Source organism: Natrix helvetica, assembly GCF_964273705.1.
Source record: "Natrix helvetica genome assembly, chromosome: 1".
Lineage (NCBI taxonomy): Eukaryota > Metazoa > Chordata > Lepidosauria > Squamata > Natricidae > Natrix > Natrix helvetica.
In genome coordinates, this window is record NC_138548.1 from 186085383 (window position 1) to 186101466 (window position 16084).

General features: G+C 36.3%; 1 protein-coding gene across 4 annotated transcripts in view; it reads left to right on the plus strand.

Moving 5' to 3' along the window:
- The window catches only part of CPS1 (carbamoyl-phosphate synthase 1), a 177952-nt gene that overhangs the window by 83263 nt on the left and 78605 nt on the right, over positions 1-16084 (plus strand). For all 4 annotated transcript variants that reach the window (XM_081937064.1, XM_081937065.1, XM_081937066.1 and 1 more), the window contains exon 21: positions 2376-2494. In XM_081937064.1, the coding sequence (XP_081793190.1) occupies positions 2376-2494 (119 nt within the window). The remainder of the gene's footprint in view (positions 1-2375; positions 2495-16084) is intronic.

Genomic DNA, 16084 nt, shown 5'->3' on the forward strand with positions numbered 1-16084 from the left:
ATTCAGTTACAGCATTTTCAGTGTGGCAGAATTCTTGTTTTAAAAGAGCAAACTATTCATGACAAACAAGACCTTTGTTGAAATTATCTCATGGTATCAAAATCTCTAGTATTCTCAAGTGTTTTTTATGATGATCAAGAACATAGGTAGTCTGGGTGGAAGCCTTTACATTAAATCCTTAATAACTAACAAGCAGGAAGAACAAGCTTGTTGTTAATTTTCTTTCTCTGAAATAGACTACTTTTCCTATTCCCCTAAGCCATTATACAGTCTGTTTATAGCATCAACCTAAGAAGAATAGACACTGATTCTTCCAGAATATGGAATTATTCAAATATGTTTTATATTCTTTTCTGTTTTGACATTTCAGTTTTCTTTACTTGTTAAAATTCATCTAGACGGCTGGAACTTGCTGGTCAGAAATCTTTAACAATTGTTATGACACTTAAAGAATGAATTATTTATTCCTGTTGGTGCAATGCCACATTAAGTCCGTTTGCTAGGCTTGTCAAAAATCCTTTAACTCTCACTTTTCTCAAAATCCAACATTTGGAGATGGAGAAGGATCTTGACACTGAGCTTTGAAAAAAATGTAGTTACAATCTTTGTACCATGATGTTACTTTCCTATTTTTAAAAAGAGGTAATATAGAGATAGGACTAAACAATTGCAGAGTCATATTCAAATTACATGATTCATTACTACATATTATGTATTTGATAATGCTGATTGCTTCTTAAACTGCCAATACTAATGCTGTAGAACTTAGATGTCAATTATACTTCTGGGGTATGCAACTTCAAGTTTGATGTAGAGATTTATATGAATGGATGCACAAAGTCCCTGCACAAAGGAAACTAGTTTGCTATGAAGAAAATTAGCTAATACTTATTCCTTAGTGGGCATAAAGTCTGAATAATTAAGTCATATTTCTGTATAGGTTTTAATAGGCGATTATCTTTTTGTGCCTCAGATGGTCCATGGTCCTTTTTTCCTGGAAAATAGTGTTTACATATTTATTGATATCTTAAAATCCAATTCAAAAACTTATAAGTAAGCAACTTTGTATAATTTAAGTAGCTGCTATTATTCTTTTCCTTTTATTCCTTTATTAATTTGGCCAAAAGATGCTTTGTATGGATGCATGTATTTTCTCAGTTGGAAGGAAGCAATTGCTTCACTGGTCATATAAGATTTTATGAGAAAGAAGAGATTGATATCAATAGGTTGTTTACATACTTGACTGATTGGGAAGAATGCTGTTGCTATAGTGCCTAATGTTTCAGTAGGGTCTCCTTGAAAATATGATATCATGATTGTCACATTTGTTTCTCTCAAGGAATATTTCCTACCTTGACAAATATGCCAACATTTTGAATCATCATCACAGAATCATGCCATATAAGTGCAGCTGGGCCATAATCAGATCTGTTGGTCCTCAGTGTTGCTAAAACACTTCTTTTAGTCTCCAGAAGGACACTTTATATAGGATTCTTGAATTAGTGAACAAGCTGTCCAACAAAGTTGGTCTTTTGCAATTGATCTTTTTATAAGGAAGCACTGGGCTCCCTAGAACTTAGTTTGAATGTGTATTTGAAGATCAGTTTTGTGGAAGAAATCTAATTCTAATGAGATTTAAACTGGCTTGAACTGAATTTTCATGCCCATTCAATTGAGATGGGGAACTTTTGATTGATCATGTAAGCAAATTGCTGAAGGTTAACACTGTTTCTCTACTTTTCAGCCAGATCCATGACAATAATCATAGGTTGGATCGATTTTTATAAAGCTCATTCTTAAGGCTTCATGGAACCTGCAAATCTTCAAACTAAGGCACAGGAAGACAATTCGACATTTTGTTTCAAAAGGAATATGAAGTCTTTGAACCTATTTAACTAATCTTTACTCCTTACATAATTCCATCTTAAAAATAATAATACAATATTATTAAGTGAAAACTATGCTGGGCTACAATTATGGCATGTGGCCAATTTGTATAGATTGAAAAGTTTGAAATGAGTTTTTGAATACAAATGAAACTTTTGAACACAATTTATAACATCGGGAATTAGGATAAAGAGTATGCAATTTTAAAGGAAATGGAGGAAATATTAAGCATGAAGGGGTTTTTTTTTTTAATACAAAAAGTGAAATAAAGTCAGGATTAAACCAGTTAAATTAACAGATGATATGCACTACAGTTAAAAAGCAATCAATATTTATAAACTATTGCTGAAAGTTAGATTTAGAAAGAGCTAAATTTCAGAATAGATTTGAGAGAGAAATAACTACTAAATATTTTTATTTAATACAGTGTTCAGGAATAAGTCAGTTAATTCATGAAACCATGACTAATCAACATTCCTTTCTGGTAGGCCTTGAATGAAAACTTCCCTGTAGATGATATCCATAGACTTACAGACATTGATAAATGGTTCATCTTTAAAATGCGTAATATCGTGAACACGGAGAAGAATTTAAAAGCTCTTGATAGGTAAGTCTATTAAACTTCCTTTTAAAGACAGCCGAGTATGTTATATTGTATTACTCTAATGTCAGATAATTGCTTCTATGAATGTGCTGATCAGCAAAAATGTCTGCATATTTCCCCTCCCCCTTTTTACATGGTGTACTAAGGGTGGTTATGGGACTGCAACCATAAACACATGGTTGTTGCTCAGTGGGCTGATTGAATTGCTGCTCCACTCTCTCCTCTTTTAGCAATCAGATTAACAGATTAACAGAGTTGATCATCTAGTCCAACCCCCCCCCCCACTCAAAAAGGAGACCCTACACCATTTCTGACAAATGGCAGTCCAATCTCTTCTTGAAATCTCAAGTGATGAAACTCCCACAACTTTCTCACAGTCAAAAAGTTCCTCCTTATTTCTAGGTTGAATCTCTCCTTGGTCAGTTTCCATCTATTATTCCTTGTCTGGCCTTCAGGTGCTTTGAAAAATAGCTTGACTCCCTCCTCTCTGTGGCAGCCCCTCAAATATTGGAATTTCATGTATCCCCTGGTCCTTCTCTTCACTAGACTAGCCATGCCCAGTTCCTGTAACCATTCTTTATATGTTTTAGTCTCCAGTCCCCTAATCATCCTGGTTGCTCCCCTCTGCACTTTTTCTAGAGTCTTAACATCTTTTTTATTGTGTGGTGACCAAAACAGGATGCAGTATTCTAGGTGTGGTCTTACTAGGGCTTTATAGAGTGGTATTAGTACCACACTTGATTTTGATTGTATTCCTCTGTTAATGCAATTTAAGATTGCATTGGCTTTTTTGGCTGCCGATGCACACTGTTAGCTCATATTTAACTGGTTGTTCACTAAGACTCCAAGATCCCTCTCACGGTCACTGCTATTAAGCCTGGTTTCACCCAGTTTATATGTGTACTTTTGGTTTTTCTTACCTAATCCTCCTATTTGTATTACTCCACTGCCTTCTCTATACACTATTTGTGATCTAGATTTCACTCTTGATTTAGTTTCCATCCTGATGCTCTTCCATATTTATGTTTCCAGTAATGGAAAGTAACCTTCAAGTTCCTTCTCCATGTGATATAGAAAATTCTCTTCTCTTTGTGATGGAAAGCATGGCTACATTGATAGAGGTTCTGTTATGGACATGAGTTCTGCAGGATCTTGTGGTTTTATCAAAATCATGAAAGCAAGATGATGCCATCCCTCTTTCCCCATCATATGACATGATGGCCTGTTTTTATCATCCTGTGGATGTACTCAAGTAAATGACCACTCTAATCTAGGCCAGAGAAGATGTTTAGATGAGCCCCTAGTCTGATATCTTAATCATTTTGCCAAACCTTCTCTTTTGCGACAGCTAAAATTGAAGATGTATTTAGATAGAAAATAGTATTTTTCTTCTTGAGCATGAATGCACAAAATACAATACAGTAGAGAGTGGCAAACCAAAGATTAAGACTGCCAGTCAGTGTTCTGCTCTGTTATTCCCTTCCCTTTTCTTTCTTGTATTTTATGAAGTCTACAGAGGGTCTTTACTGAATTATTGCCTGTATATTTTGGCATTTTTCTTAACCTAGAGATGCCAATAAATTTTGGCAGCCACATGAGGGCACCAGAAACTCACATTCTATCAAATAAATAAATAAATAAATTCCACTGTCAGGAAGGAACTTGGCAGAAGGTTTGAATTACTGTTATGAAAAAAGGCTTTTCATCTAATCTTTGTTCTGCTCCTTTGACAATCTGTAAATTTTTAATTGAGTAGTTTTCATTTTACTCAGAAAGTCAGCTGGAGCTTTAGCTAAGCTTAAGCAACTATGGAAGAATAGTAGATAGATAATTTACCATGCACACATATCTCAGGTAATTTCCCCTTTAACTTCCATGTTTTGTTACGCTGCCTTTCTGATTTCACTTAAAAGGAAATAGCCATATGCATTCAATTACCCATATTTTTGATAAGTTCCATTTCTTTTGTTGGACACAGTGATTGATTATAGTTAGCCTTTTGTACAAACCTGGAACCATAAATGAATCAAAAACAATTTGAGCTCTTTTTATTAATGCCTTTTCCATTTTGCTAGTCTATCAGATATATTTTAAGCAGAAATAATGCTAATGCTATTTTCTACACTGGCATCAGATGTAAGAAAATGAATGAACAATGAACAAAGTACAAGTGTATGAACTAAACTAGGAAGGAGCAACCTAGGAGTGGTCAGCCAACTTGATGATTTCGGTCAGCCCTTTTGACTCTCTCCTCAGTTGCTGCTGCTTAAATTTGATAGCACAATTTTATTAGACATTAATGATTTTATAAAATGTTCAATTGCTTTCACATTTTTGAAAAAAAAATTCATGTTGTTACTCACATGTCCTTTATTGGTGCTAGCAGCAAAACTCCACATAAATATTCACAAACACTTCTGTATACTAATTTTGGGTACACTTTTTCGATATCTGGACATTTTCCTATAATATTTTGTCCATATTGTTGGCTGCAAATTATATTAAAATTTTTTGGAAGGTGTGTATTTCAACATGTGTCTTTCCTTCATACCAGAAAGCACAAAAATCATATGTATAAAAATCTTCATGCAATGAATTTCTTATCCATCCTTATTCTCAGCTCCACGGTGCAATAGAAGAGAGAAGAGGCAAGAGAATAAAACACAGCATTGATGACTGAAATTAATAGGGTTTATGGTGATCAGAGGCTAGAGGGAGGGAGGGAGGGAGGGAAGGAAGGAAGGAAGGAAGGAAGGAAGGAAAAGAAAAGTAAGAGGGCAGTATAGAGATATTCTTCTTTTGACTATAGTTTGGCAGACCATCTTAGATTGCATTCAGAATTAATTTCTGTCCTTCCTTCTGTTGCTACTTTGCAAAAAGCTTGGAGGAGAATCTGACAACAACCCATTTATTTGGTTTTAAACCATAGTGATCCTTGGAGACATACACTCACCATCCACCATGGCTTATGTGGAGATAATAGTGCGAAGAAAGAAATATATTAATAAGGTCTTTGCATTAGAGCATTTACTGAAATGTAAAGTAAATGTGATTTCAATTTAGGAGAGATAGCACCTTGACTAGCACTTTTACATTTAAATTATTGCCAAAGAAAGTTAATGAAATTAATAAATTGGTTATGGCATTTTCATTCTGCAGATTTCATTCACCATTCCAACCTTACCTTCCCAATTTCTTTTTGTACTATGTTCCCTGGAGAACCTTTTCAACATAAAAATAACTTATTGTAAGATAAACTTTCTTTTTGATATTTTTGCAATGTTGAAATTACTAGACTAGAGACACAATGGCAACTTCCTTACTGCTTGATCTACATCTCTGTTATCTGCAACATTCTTTCTGTTATCGTTATTTATGTTTGCTTTATAGAAATGTCTAGAAACCTGGAACATGTAACTCTTTTTCTTTTTTAATTTTGGGAACATGATTTGTTAGGCAGGTAAAGATAATGAAGAGATTAAACATAATGAAATGAATTACAGTAAGAAGAAAATGAATATTACACATATTATGCATGTTTGGCCTATCCTTTGGATGCTTGTTCAGTTATGGATTTATAGTTCACAGAAAATTGACTAATCTCAGATGGTCAGTTTTTAATCTGTATCTCCTGAACCAAATCTACCCTTATCTGCTTATTTTATTTTCTAAGGCAACTATACTCTGGAGGTTCACCAAAATACACAAAGTCATAGATTTTGTGTGAATCGCTTGTCTGCCACGCAAATATACGTTTCATTCTATTACTCCATACATGTGTTCCACTAAGAAAAAAACTTGACTTCCCCCTGGCCATATTGTGGAACAAAATTGTCTTTTGTATTTCATGCAACTATTGGAGAAATAGAGTGATTATGACACATTTGAATGTCTATCTTTGATAGAAATTTGAAATATAAGTTTGGTATTATTACTATACAGTCGGAAGAAAGCAAAGAGGTAACACAAGTGATTTTTTCTCCTACTGAGTGTGTGTGTGTGTGTGTGTGTGTGTGTGTGTGTATGCATTTAGGAAAAGGAGAAATATATGTTTAGAATAGTTGATAATGTTTCCTCTCTGAGATTATAATATAAAAAGGGTAAATATGTGTAATAATTTGGAAGAGGCAAAGAAAGAGAACAAAAATTCTATCTTCCGTCTCCTCTTAAATGGCTTTTCCTGGGAGATGAAGGATTCTACCTGAACTCAATTGAAATGTATTTGGGATTAAGGTGTATTTAAGTCATTCTGGACATAGAATCAAGAAAGTATGAATTGGGAAGTTTTAGAAGAATTGAATAGAACAGAATGAATAAGCTGGAAAGGACCTTGGAAGTCTTCTAGTCCAGCCCCCTGCTCAAGCAGGAGACCCTATACTCTTTCAGATAAGTGACTGTCTAGACTCTTCTTAAGAACATCCAGTGATAGAACACCCACGATTTCTAGAGGCAAGCTGTTCCTCTGGTTAATTGTCCTCACTGTTAGGAAGTTCCTCCTTAATTCCAGATTGCTTCTCTCTTTGATTAGTTTCCAGCCATTGTTTCTTGTCCTGCCCTCTGGTGCTTTGGAGAATATCTGTCCCCCTCTTCTTTGCAGCAGCTTAAATAAGATTGTTTAAAGAAGAAATATAAGTTTAAATCATCTCTAGAATTTTTCATCCAGCTCCTGTTTGAAAATCACCAGTGAGGTGGGAGTCCATGACTGTAATAGGGAGATAATTCCTTTGCTTAGTCAACCCTTACAGTGAAGAATTTCCCTCAGTCTGTATTTGACACACTTCCCTTATTTTAAAATTTTCCAGTGTTGGGAAAGTCTGAATTCTCCTTTCCTAATGCTATCAGCATAGCTATGGATAAATGCTTAGACCTCTTTTACCAGTGACATGCAGTCAGAGGAGGCAGGGGAGGCAGAGCCTCACTGTTCTCATCATGAAAAGAAAAAAGAGAAAAAAAATTCTCTCCTTTTCTCTTTCATCTCTTTCTTGCGCGTGCAAGCAAAATACCCCAGGATCACGGTGGCGGGGACAGCAACTCCATCCGCTGTGCTGCGGAGAAGAGCCACGCTGTGCTCCTCAGCGCTAGCCTCAGATCAACGCGAGCCGCAGTCCCCTTCATGTTTGCTCAGGAAGGAGGGGAATGGGACCACATGCACAGGAGGCTCCTCAGTGCCAGCCTCAGATCAGCACGAGCCCTAGTCCCCTTCATGTTGGCTCAGGAAGGAGGGGAATGGGACCGCGTGTGCAGGAAGCCCCTCAGCGCCAGCCTCAGATCAGCACGAGCCGCGGTCCCCTTCATGTTGGCTCAGGAAGGAGTGGAATGGGAGCGTGTGCACAGGAGGCTCCTCAGTGCCAGCCTCAGATCAGCGCGAGCCACGGTCCCCTTCCCCTGCACATGCAGTTCCCTCCCCTCCTTCCTGAGCTAACATGAAGGGGACCACGGCTCGCACTGATCTGAGGCTAGCGCTGAGGAGCACAGCGTGGCTCTTCTCCACAGCGCAGCGAAAGGAGTTGCTGTCCCCGCCACCGTGATCCTGGGGTATTTTGCTTGCACGCTTGCAAAGATCAAAGTTGTCACAGTCCTCCCTTCATGATGATCATTTGATGACGTCACCAGCCTTACCAGCCATAAACCTCACCGCACGTCACTGTCTTTTACAGATATGATTTCTGAGAATTCTTCCTTCTAAAGCTGGTTTTAAAAGTTTCTGATTGGCTTTCAAAAATATTTGACTGTTTTTCCATTCTCACTGATAAGAATTGTTATAATTGGTTACACAGTGAGCCAGATGTTTAAATTGGATTTGGCATTTTATCTACTTGTTGAGTGGACCTGAGATAGGCAAATGTAATTGTTTGATGGTGTTAAAGGTATCATCACAAGATGTAAGCTCTTTCAAGTAACATTGCCTTTTGCAAATTGACTGATAATGATTTTGTCAATGCTGTTCAACATTCAGGTGTGCTCTAGCTGTTTTGAAATTGCACTCAGGGCAACTATTACTATTGGTACCATCTTATCACAGTCAAAGAGTGGTGGAAGCATAATAAATCAAGTCCTAACCAAGGACCTAAGAGTTATTAAGGTAGTGTCTGAGAATATAGGCAGTTCTAGCAGTTATTTTTTTCAAAGTCAGGGTGTTTGGTTCTGATAAGTTCAAAATTTCCAAATATTGAGGATTTGTGTCAGTTGTAGCATTTTCCTACAGAATGCCTTCTAACTTTCCCTTATGGAATGGTCTAGCTTTGTTGCTTTGATTTTTGTGGGATGCCAGGTAGATTGATAGAGCTAATTGCCAAGCTTACTTCTCCTGGGAAAGGCCTCTCATTTTTGGCTTCATTGGGTTCAGGCTGGGTAGATCAGCTCACTGTAGCTTTTCCTGGGCACTTCTTCTTTGTGCCATAGTTATGCTGCTAGGATTATTTCTAGTATTGATTCAGTTAGCAGAGGCATCAGAAGCAGAGGGGTGCAGTGAGATACATAGAGCAATGGTCAGGCAACAGGGAGGGAGGCTGGCACCGAGAAAGTGGCATTAGTAGCTTTGTTTCCCTCCCTCTCTTTACTGAGATTGAACTGGTTCCAGTCATGCAGGATTTTAATAAAGCAGTTTGCAGAATTCTGATTGATTCATTGCATTGAAGTGGATTTCTGTTTCTATTCCCAAATTGACTTCAGCGTGGGATTGCTTTTTCAAAGGTTTGCCCAACTCTATTCTATATCTTGTTATGTGAGGAGAGGAAACAATTGGTGTGTGTCTGTGTGCTAGGAGAATTGGTCAATGAGAAAGAGGTACTAGCTAGACAGAGAAGTTGATGCCTGTGTGCAACAGATTATCAGGGGAAAAGAAGTCACAATGGGTTGGCCAATTTTATATTTCTGGAGGATTAATAAGGCAATTTTCACATTCTTGGTTTTCCTTATTTTCTCATTTATAAACTAACTTTTACATGGGGCATTTAGAACATATACGTGGCTGACTCAAAAGTAAGCAATCATGGCAATGGCATAGGAGAAATCCTCCAGCCGATTCTGAATAATAATCCCAAAACAATTAGAGCACTACTTGAATACCATTGGCATTGACAATCATTATGAGTCAGTTGCAAAAGGCAGCTTTGCTTGGAGCATCTGCCCATCCCAGGTCATCATGAAGGATTCGATGGGTGGATAAAAATGCCAAATCCTGTCTAAACTGATGACTGTCTGTATGTCCAACCATAATAATATGTTTATGCTGAACAAATAGTTTTCCAGGGTTTCAGGACTTCAATAATTTCCCCGCTACTAATTTGTCTTTATTCTTTTATGGCTGGGTTTATCTTTGGATGAGGCATTAGTCCTCCTTTATCAACAAAAGAACATATTTTACACAGAACCTGTCAGTTAGAGGATCCTAATTTACTTAATTCAAATTTAAAAAAAAAAGCAAAAGGAAAAATGATGTTCTTGTTTTATGTATAGCTACCAGAGACTGGACAATTAATTCATCTCTTCTTCTGCTTCTCTTAAATTGTCCTGTAAATCAGACTGATGGTCAGGTAGCGAGGATTTAGCTATTCTCACAGGTTTAAAGGAGGGAAACTTTGAACTATTGTAATCCTTGTTAAAATAATTTGTAGTACTATACAAATTCATTGTAGCTGACATTTCCATAGCCGTTTGTAAATCTGAACTCTTAGGCCCTTATAGTTGCTCACTTTAGAATAAAGGAACTTGTTCTTTCCTTGAGGGCATGCCAAAGATGCCCCTTTGATTTTTAATTTTTTGATTTTTTGGAATAAACTATGCAATCCTTTCAGAAATTAGAAGTAATGAAATAATAGAAAGCACATGATAGCAGTCTTCCAGTACTTGAAGGCGGTCACAGAGAGGAGAGGGTTGACCTATTCTCCAAAACATCTGAGAGCAGGACAAGAAATAATAGATGAAAGCTTAAGAAAGAGAGATCTCACCTAGAACTAAGGAGAATTTTCCTGTCAGTGAGAACAATTAATCAGTGGAAGGGCCTGCTTCCAGAACTTGTGGGTGCTCCATCACCAGAGGCTTTAAAGAAGAGATTGGACAGCCATTTGTCCAGAATGGTATAGGGCCGTGATGGCGAACCTATCACACATGTGCCACAGGTGGCATGCAGAGCCATTTGTCAGGGCACATGAGGTGCTGCCATGTCAACAGGCCAGCATGCATACGCGCGCTGGCCAGCTGACTTCGGCCTTCTTTTGAGGCCATTTTTCGCCCTCCGGAGGCTTCCCTGAAACCTCCAAAGCACGAAAAAACGGCCCTATGAGCAAACCGGAAATCACCTTTCCTGAACTTCCAAATTCTCCGTAGATCTGGTTTTTGCTCTCCGGAGGCTTCAGAGAAGTTCCTGAGGCCTCTGGAGGGCATGGGGGGGGGGGGGGCAGGGAAGCTGTTTTTGCCCTTCCCAGGCTCCTAGAAAGCCTCTGGAGCCTGGGGAAGGTGAAAAAAAAGTGGCAAAAGCAGGGGTGGGTTGCTGATTGAGCGCATGTGTTGGGGAGCATGCGCATAGCATTATGGGTGTGGCACACCAGCACATAACTCCCTGTGCTCCGCCCACTTTTTGTACAGCAGCCAAAAAAAGGTTTGCCATCACTGGTATAGGAGGGGGGTAGAAAACCTTCAAGGTCCCTTCCAACTCTGTTATTCTATGGTTCTGTATCTACAAGACATTTTTTAAAAGGCTAGACAAGTTTTTAAAAGAGAGCTATTCTTTTCTTTTTTCAGCTCAGAACCATTGAAAATTCTCACAATTATGAAAATAATGCCCATGTCTCCTGCTATAAATAAATTGCAACAATTGGAGGATTATCTTGTGGGTGCTCCATCAGGTTTTTAAGAAGAAATTGGGCAATTTCTTTTGTCTGAAATGGCATAGGGTCTCCTGCTTGAGTAGGGGGTTGGACTAGTAGACCTCCAATGTCCCTTCCAACTCTGTTATTCTCTTAAAGAGATAACAAAAAAGAGAAGGACTTCAAGTGTTTTGTTTTTATGTTTATTGTAATTTCAAATGAAGTATAGAACAAGAAACAGAGGCTGATTTCCCCCCCCCCCCCCAGAAATGGAAAAATGCAAACAAAGTTAGAAAAATTGAGAACTAATATCTATTTTCCACCTCTGAAACTAAGGTCTGTCAGAAGAAGGAAGATCCCTATAAAACATTATATTCTCAAATTCCTTTGATGTAGCTAGAGAGGCAGAAAGAAAGCTACTGGTGGATAGAAATTTAGTGCTAAAGATGAGAATATAATCAAATATATTTTTGAACATTCCATTAATAATAGTTTATAGCCAAACTTAAATCAGTGATTTAATCAATAGATTAAAATCCTTTTTATTTCCTATCTTCTGGTTACTTCAAACAAACCTGTAAAGTTGTTGTTTTCTGGTGGATTTTCCTTCTGCTGAGAAAGGGGCCTTGGTTTCAAAACTGCAAAAATAGCTGATCTGGCAAATGCATTTTAGATCTATGTTTACTCTGTGTCCAGGGAGATGGTTCAGCTGACATAAAATCCATCTGCAGGTAAACAAGTGTGATCAGCCTTTTAAAATACCGCTTTTCAGAGCAATTTTGTATATGTATTGCTTTACAAGTATGGAATGAAAAGTTCTTCCTTACCTTAATATCACTGAAAAGTAATTTAATTATGTTTAGATTAATAAGATTAATATTTTATTTCAGATCTAAAAAAGATATAGAATAGCTTACTCTTATTATTTATTTATTTTAACTTAATTTTAAATTTGGGTGTCTGTGTGTATATTTATATAATTGTCTGTCTGTCTGTCTATCTATCTATCTATCTATCTATCTATCTATCATCTATCTATCTATCTATCTATCTATCATCTATCTATCATCTATCTATCTATCTATTATGTATTTAATAGAAAGTCAGTCATGGAGCGTTTAAACTCTTCTGTTTGAAGTTCCTGAAATTAATATTTGCATTAGTAGATTATCTTTGCTAAAGCACATCTACAATTCCTATTATCTTGCATTAGTTAGGTTCCAGCTTCTGTGACATCTATATTTATTAAGCTAGTGTTCCCAGACTTATTAAAATAGGTAGGTCAGTAAGTTGATAGATAGGTAGACAGACAGACAGACAGATTAAAAAAATGAGTAGTATAAAAGCGGTGATATACAGTATATGGAATGATTACTATGCCATATTTTTTCTTTCTAAATGGAATTTTACCAGACATTTTTGTGAGACCTGTATACTGATGCGTGAAAGGAAAATTTAAAAAAGAATGCAGTGCCTTTTGCCCTGTATGCTTTATGTTTAAAATGTCTGTAAAAGTGAGGTGCTGGGAAGCATCTCCCAATGTCCTTTGAGGACAGAATGCCTTTACAGAGGATTGGATGCTGGTGGGTTCAGCTGGGCCTGTCCCCTCAAAGAACTTGAGAACATGTATTTTTTAATTATTTATTTACTGTCCAGGATCAAATCACAAAATGCAATACACTATTTACACATTCATGTGTAACAATACATGCATATATAAAAGGAAGAAATTCTATAAAATTATAAAATATAGAAATTATTTCCAAATGAGTATGTCTAAGATAAAGTATCATGTATAAATGTATTGCCTCTTACTATGGTGATATATTCTCTTTTATATTTTGGTGCAACATAAGTTATAACTCTACAATTGAGAGAGAGAGGGAGAGGGGGAGGGAGGGAGAAAGAGCGAGCAAGCGAGAGATCTACAGCAGTCCAATAACACTTTAATATGTGTTCCAATAATACTAATAGCAATAGCAATAGCACTGAGATATATACTGCTTCCTAGTGCTTTACAGCACTTTCGGAGTAGTTTACAGAATCAGCATATTCAACAATCTGGGTCCTCATTTTACTTACCTCGGAAGGATCGAAGGCTGATTCAACCTTGAGCCTGGTGAGGATTGAACTCCTGGCAGTGAGCAGTGAGTTAGATTGCAATACTGCATTTTAACTTCCGCAGCACCACGGCTCTAATTAAAAGGAAACCCTTGGGATTTTTTAATTAACTTATTAATTAACTTTTTAAAAATATTTTTTTAAATTTAAAATTTTCAAAACAAACACAACACATAAAATCTTCCTTCTTTACATACTGTAGAAAGTGCATCAGTTATTTACAAAAGGCTTTCGTGCATCTCTTCCACTGTCATCAAGCATAATTCATATTAACTCAAGTGTTTTAACTCAGATATTTATACATGTTACCATCATCATGCCTCCATTTTCATTTGACTATAATTGTTCAAACGTCCTTCATTATAAAATATACCAAGATTTAATACATAACTACATACTGGCATTTCATTTACTACTTCTAAAATCCTCCAATAACACGGAATCCTTATGTCCTATTCTAGCTAAACATCCATAATATTTAGTAACAAAATTTTATAATCCTCCTTTCCAAATCACTGTTTACAATTTATATCCAGTTTCCTTATGTTGTACCCATACATATATATATACGTTGTTATCATTATCCCTCCTTTATTTGACTATATCCTGTATCATAACATTCCCCCCCCCCAATAATCAAGGCTTAACTGAATTTAACTTGGTTAACCTTTTTATTATCCTTTATATATAATCCAAAATGATTTCTAATCTTCCTTTCATGGGTACCATTCAATATTCATATCCAATTATTACTTATCATAACACTACACATTGTATACATTATTATAATTATCAATTATTTATTTAACTATATCTATTGTCACTAAATTTCACTAAGTTTAACTAGTTTTAAATTATACACTTCCGAGTAGCAGTGTTATTGTTGCAATTTTCTTTGTTTCTTTTTCTTTTTCTTTTTTGTATTTCTAGTTTAAAAAAGTCTGATTCTTGAATAAGTTAGAAAAACACCCACTGTAATGAAAGAGGAGAATTTTGATCCATAGGTTACAAAGAATAAAAAAAGAAAAAAAACAGAAGAAGAAAACTTAATCCATTTGTTTTAAAAGGCTTGCATAAATTCCATGCAAGAACATAGCATTTAAAAATTAAGATAATCCACTGTCCAAAACCATTCCAAACTTAATTCCACCGCTTATTTCTTCTGTTCTCCAATTTAAATTAATTTTAAGTTTTTTATAGGCAGTCTTTTTTTTAAACGGTAAAAATTCCTCACCAGCTGGAAACACTTCCTCTTTCTGTATCCTTCCATTTTGGAGCTGCCCCGACTTCATCAGTCTTGGCTGGATTTTTTGTCGCCGGCTTGAAGAACCTCTCTTGCATCGATCAGGGACTTTGCAATGTCCTTGAAATCAGCAAGACATAGTCTTCCTGTTCACCGTCTCTGCGGGATGGTTTAGGTCTGTTTGGACCACCCAGTGGCAAAACTATCGGCTGCGGTCTCGGAGTATGTCCGTATCATTGTGACATTGGCTCCTCCTCCTTATTAATTAACTTTAAAATTGTAATTACATAAAGACATTTAAGGATTAGAGCATTGCTTAATTACTTCATTCAGCAATGGTACCCACAAGATGAGCTTTTCATTGAATCATGTTGAGGGTTCAATTTAATTCTTTTTCACCAAGCTCCAATGTTTTCAGTCATGGGAGCCAAACAGAACAAAGCAATTCTGGTTCAGGCGACTATAAAACTACTTTGGGAAATAGAAGTATTTTTAAAATGAAATCTTTATTTCTATATACAACTCCACATATTGAAATAAACCCTTCAGTATGAAGTTTGCAAAGGTACAAAAATTGGAATGAAAACCCCAGATTCAGACTTTGCAAGATGAAAACAGTGGAATGAAAGTAAGATCAAAGGATCATCAATAAATAATTGCTTTTCCAATTGGGTGTCACACTGCTTTGAAAAAAAAATCAATTCTATATCTGCAAATAAGAGAATAACGTATGATTCACCAGAAGGTCCTTGCTGATATTCTTGCCTCTCTATAAAGGAGTCCCATCAGATGGAAATAATTTTTGTTTTAGCTTCAGAGAAGAAGTAGCTGCTATGATTGCTATGAATGTGCTTCTGCTGTTTTACGTATTTGGAAAATAACCGGGACTAAGTAAAAGTAATAGCATGTTTATTTATCTTAATGAGAAAAACTACCTGTGTTGTTACTAAAAGTCAATGACAACTTGATGGCTGAGAATCAATTGATGTATATTTGCCACTTCACTTTGGGGATGATACACTCAATCTTGTAAATGTCCTAGGCTCATGCACACAACTGTGTTCACCTGCACATGTCTGAAATACATTAACAAAAGGTTTTCCATGTTTGCCAATAAGCCTATAGGCTTCAATCATATTGCCATCTGGAGCTTTATTTGCTGAGCTATTCCTGAACCCCTAGGTACTTTCTTTTAAATCTAAACCTTAAAAATGGAACAAACAAAAATAAACTCATGCTTCTATTCATTACTGAGATTATTTGTTAGCTGAGATTGAGATAATATTAATGATAATTGAGATAATAATTTATTTTCAGTAAGGGATGCTAATTCAGTGTCTATTCTATCAGTTAAAATCGGTTCCAAATTATTCAGTCATGAGCTGCAATCTAAAATTTAAATATTGTACAAGAGTTATATTA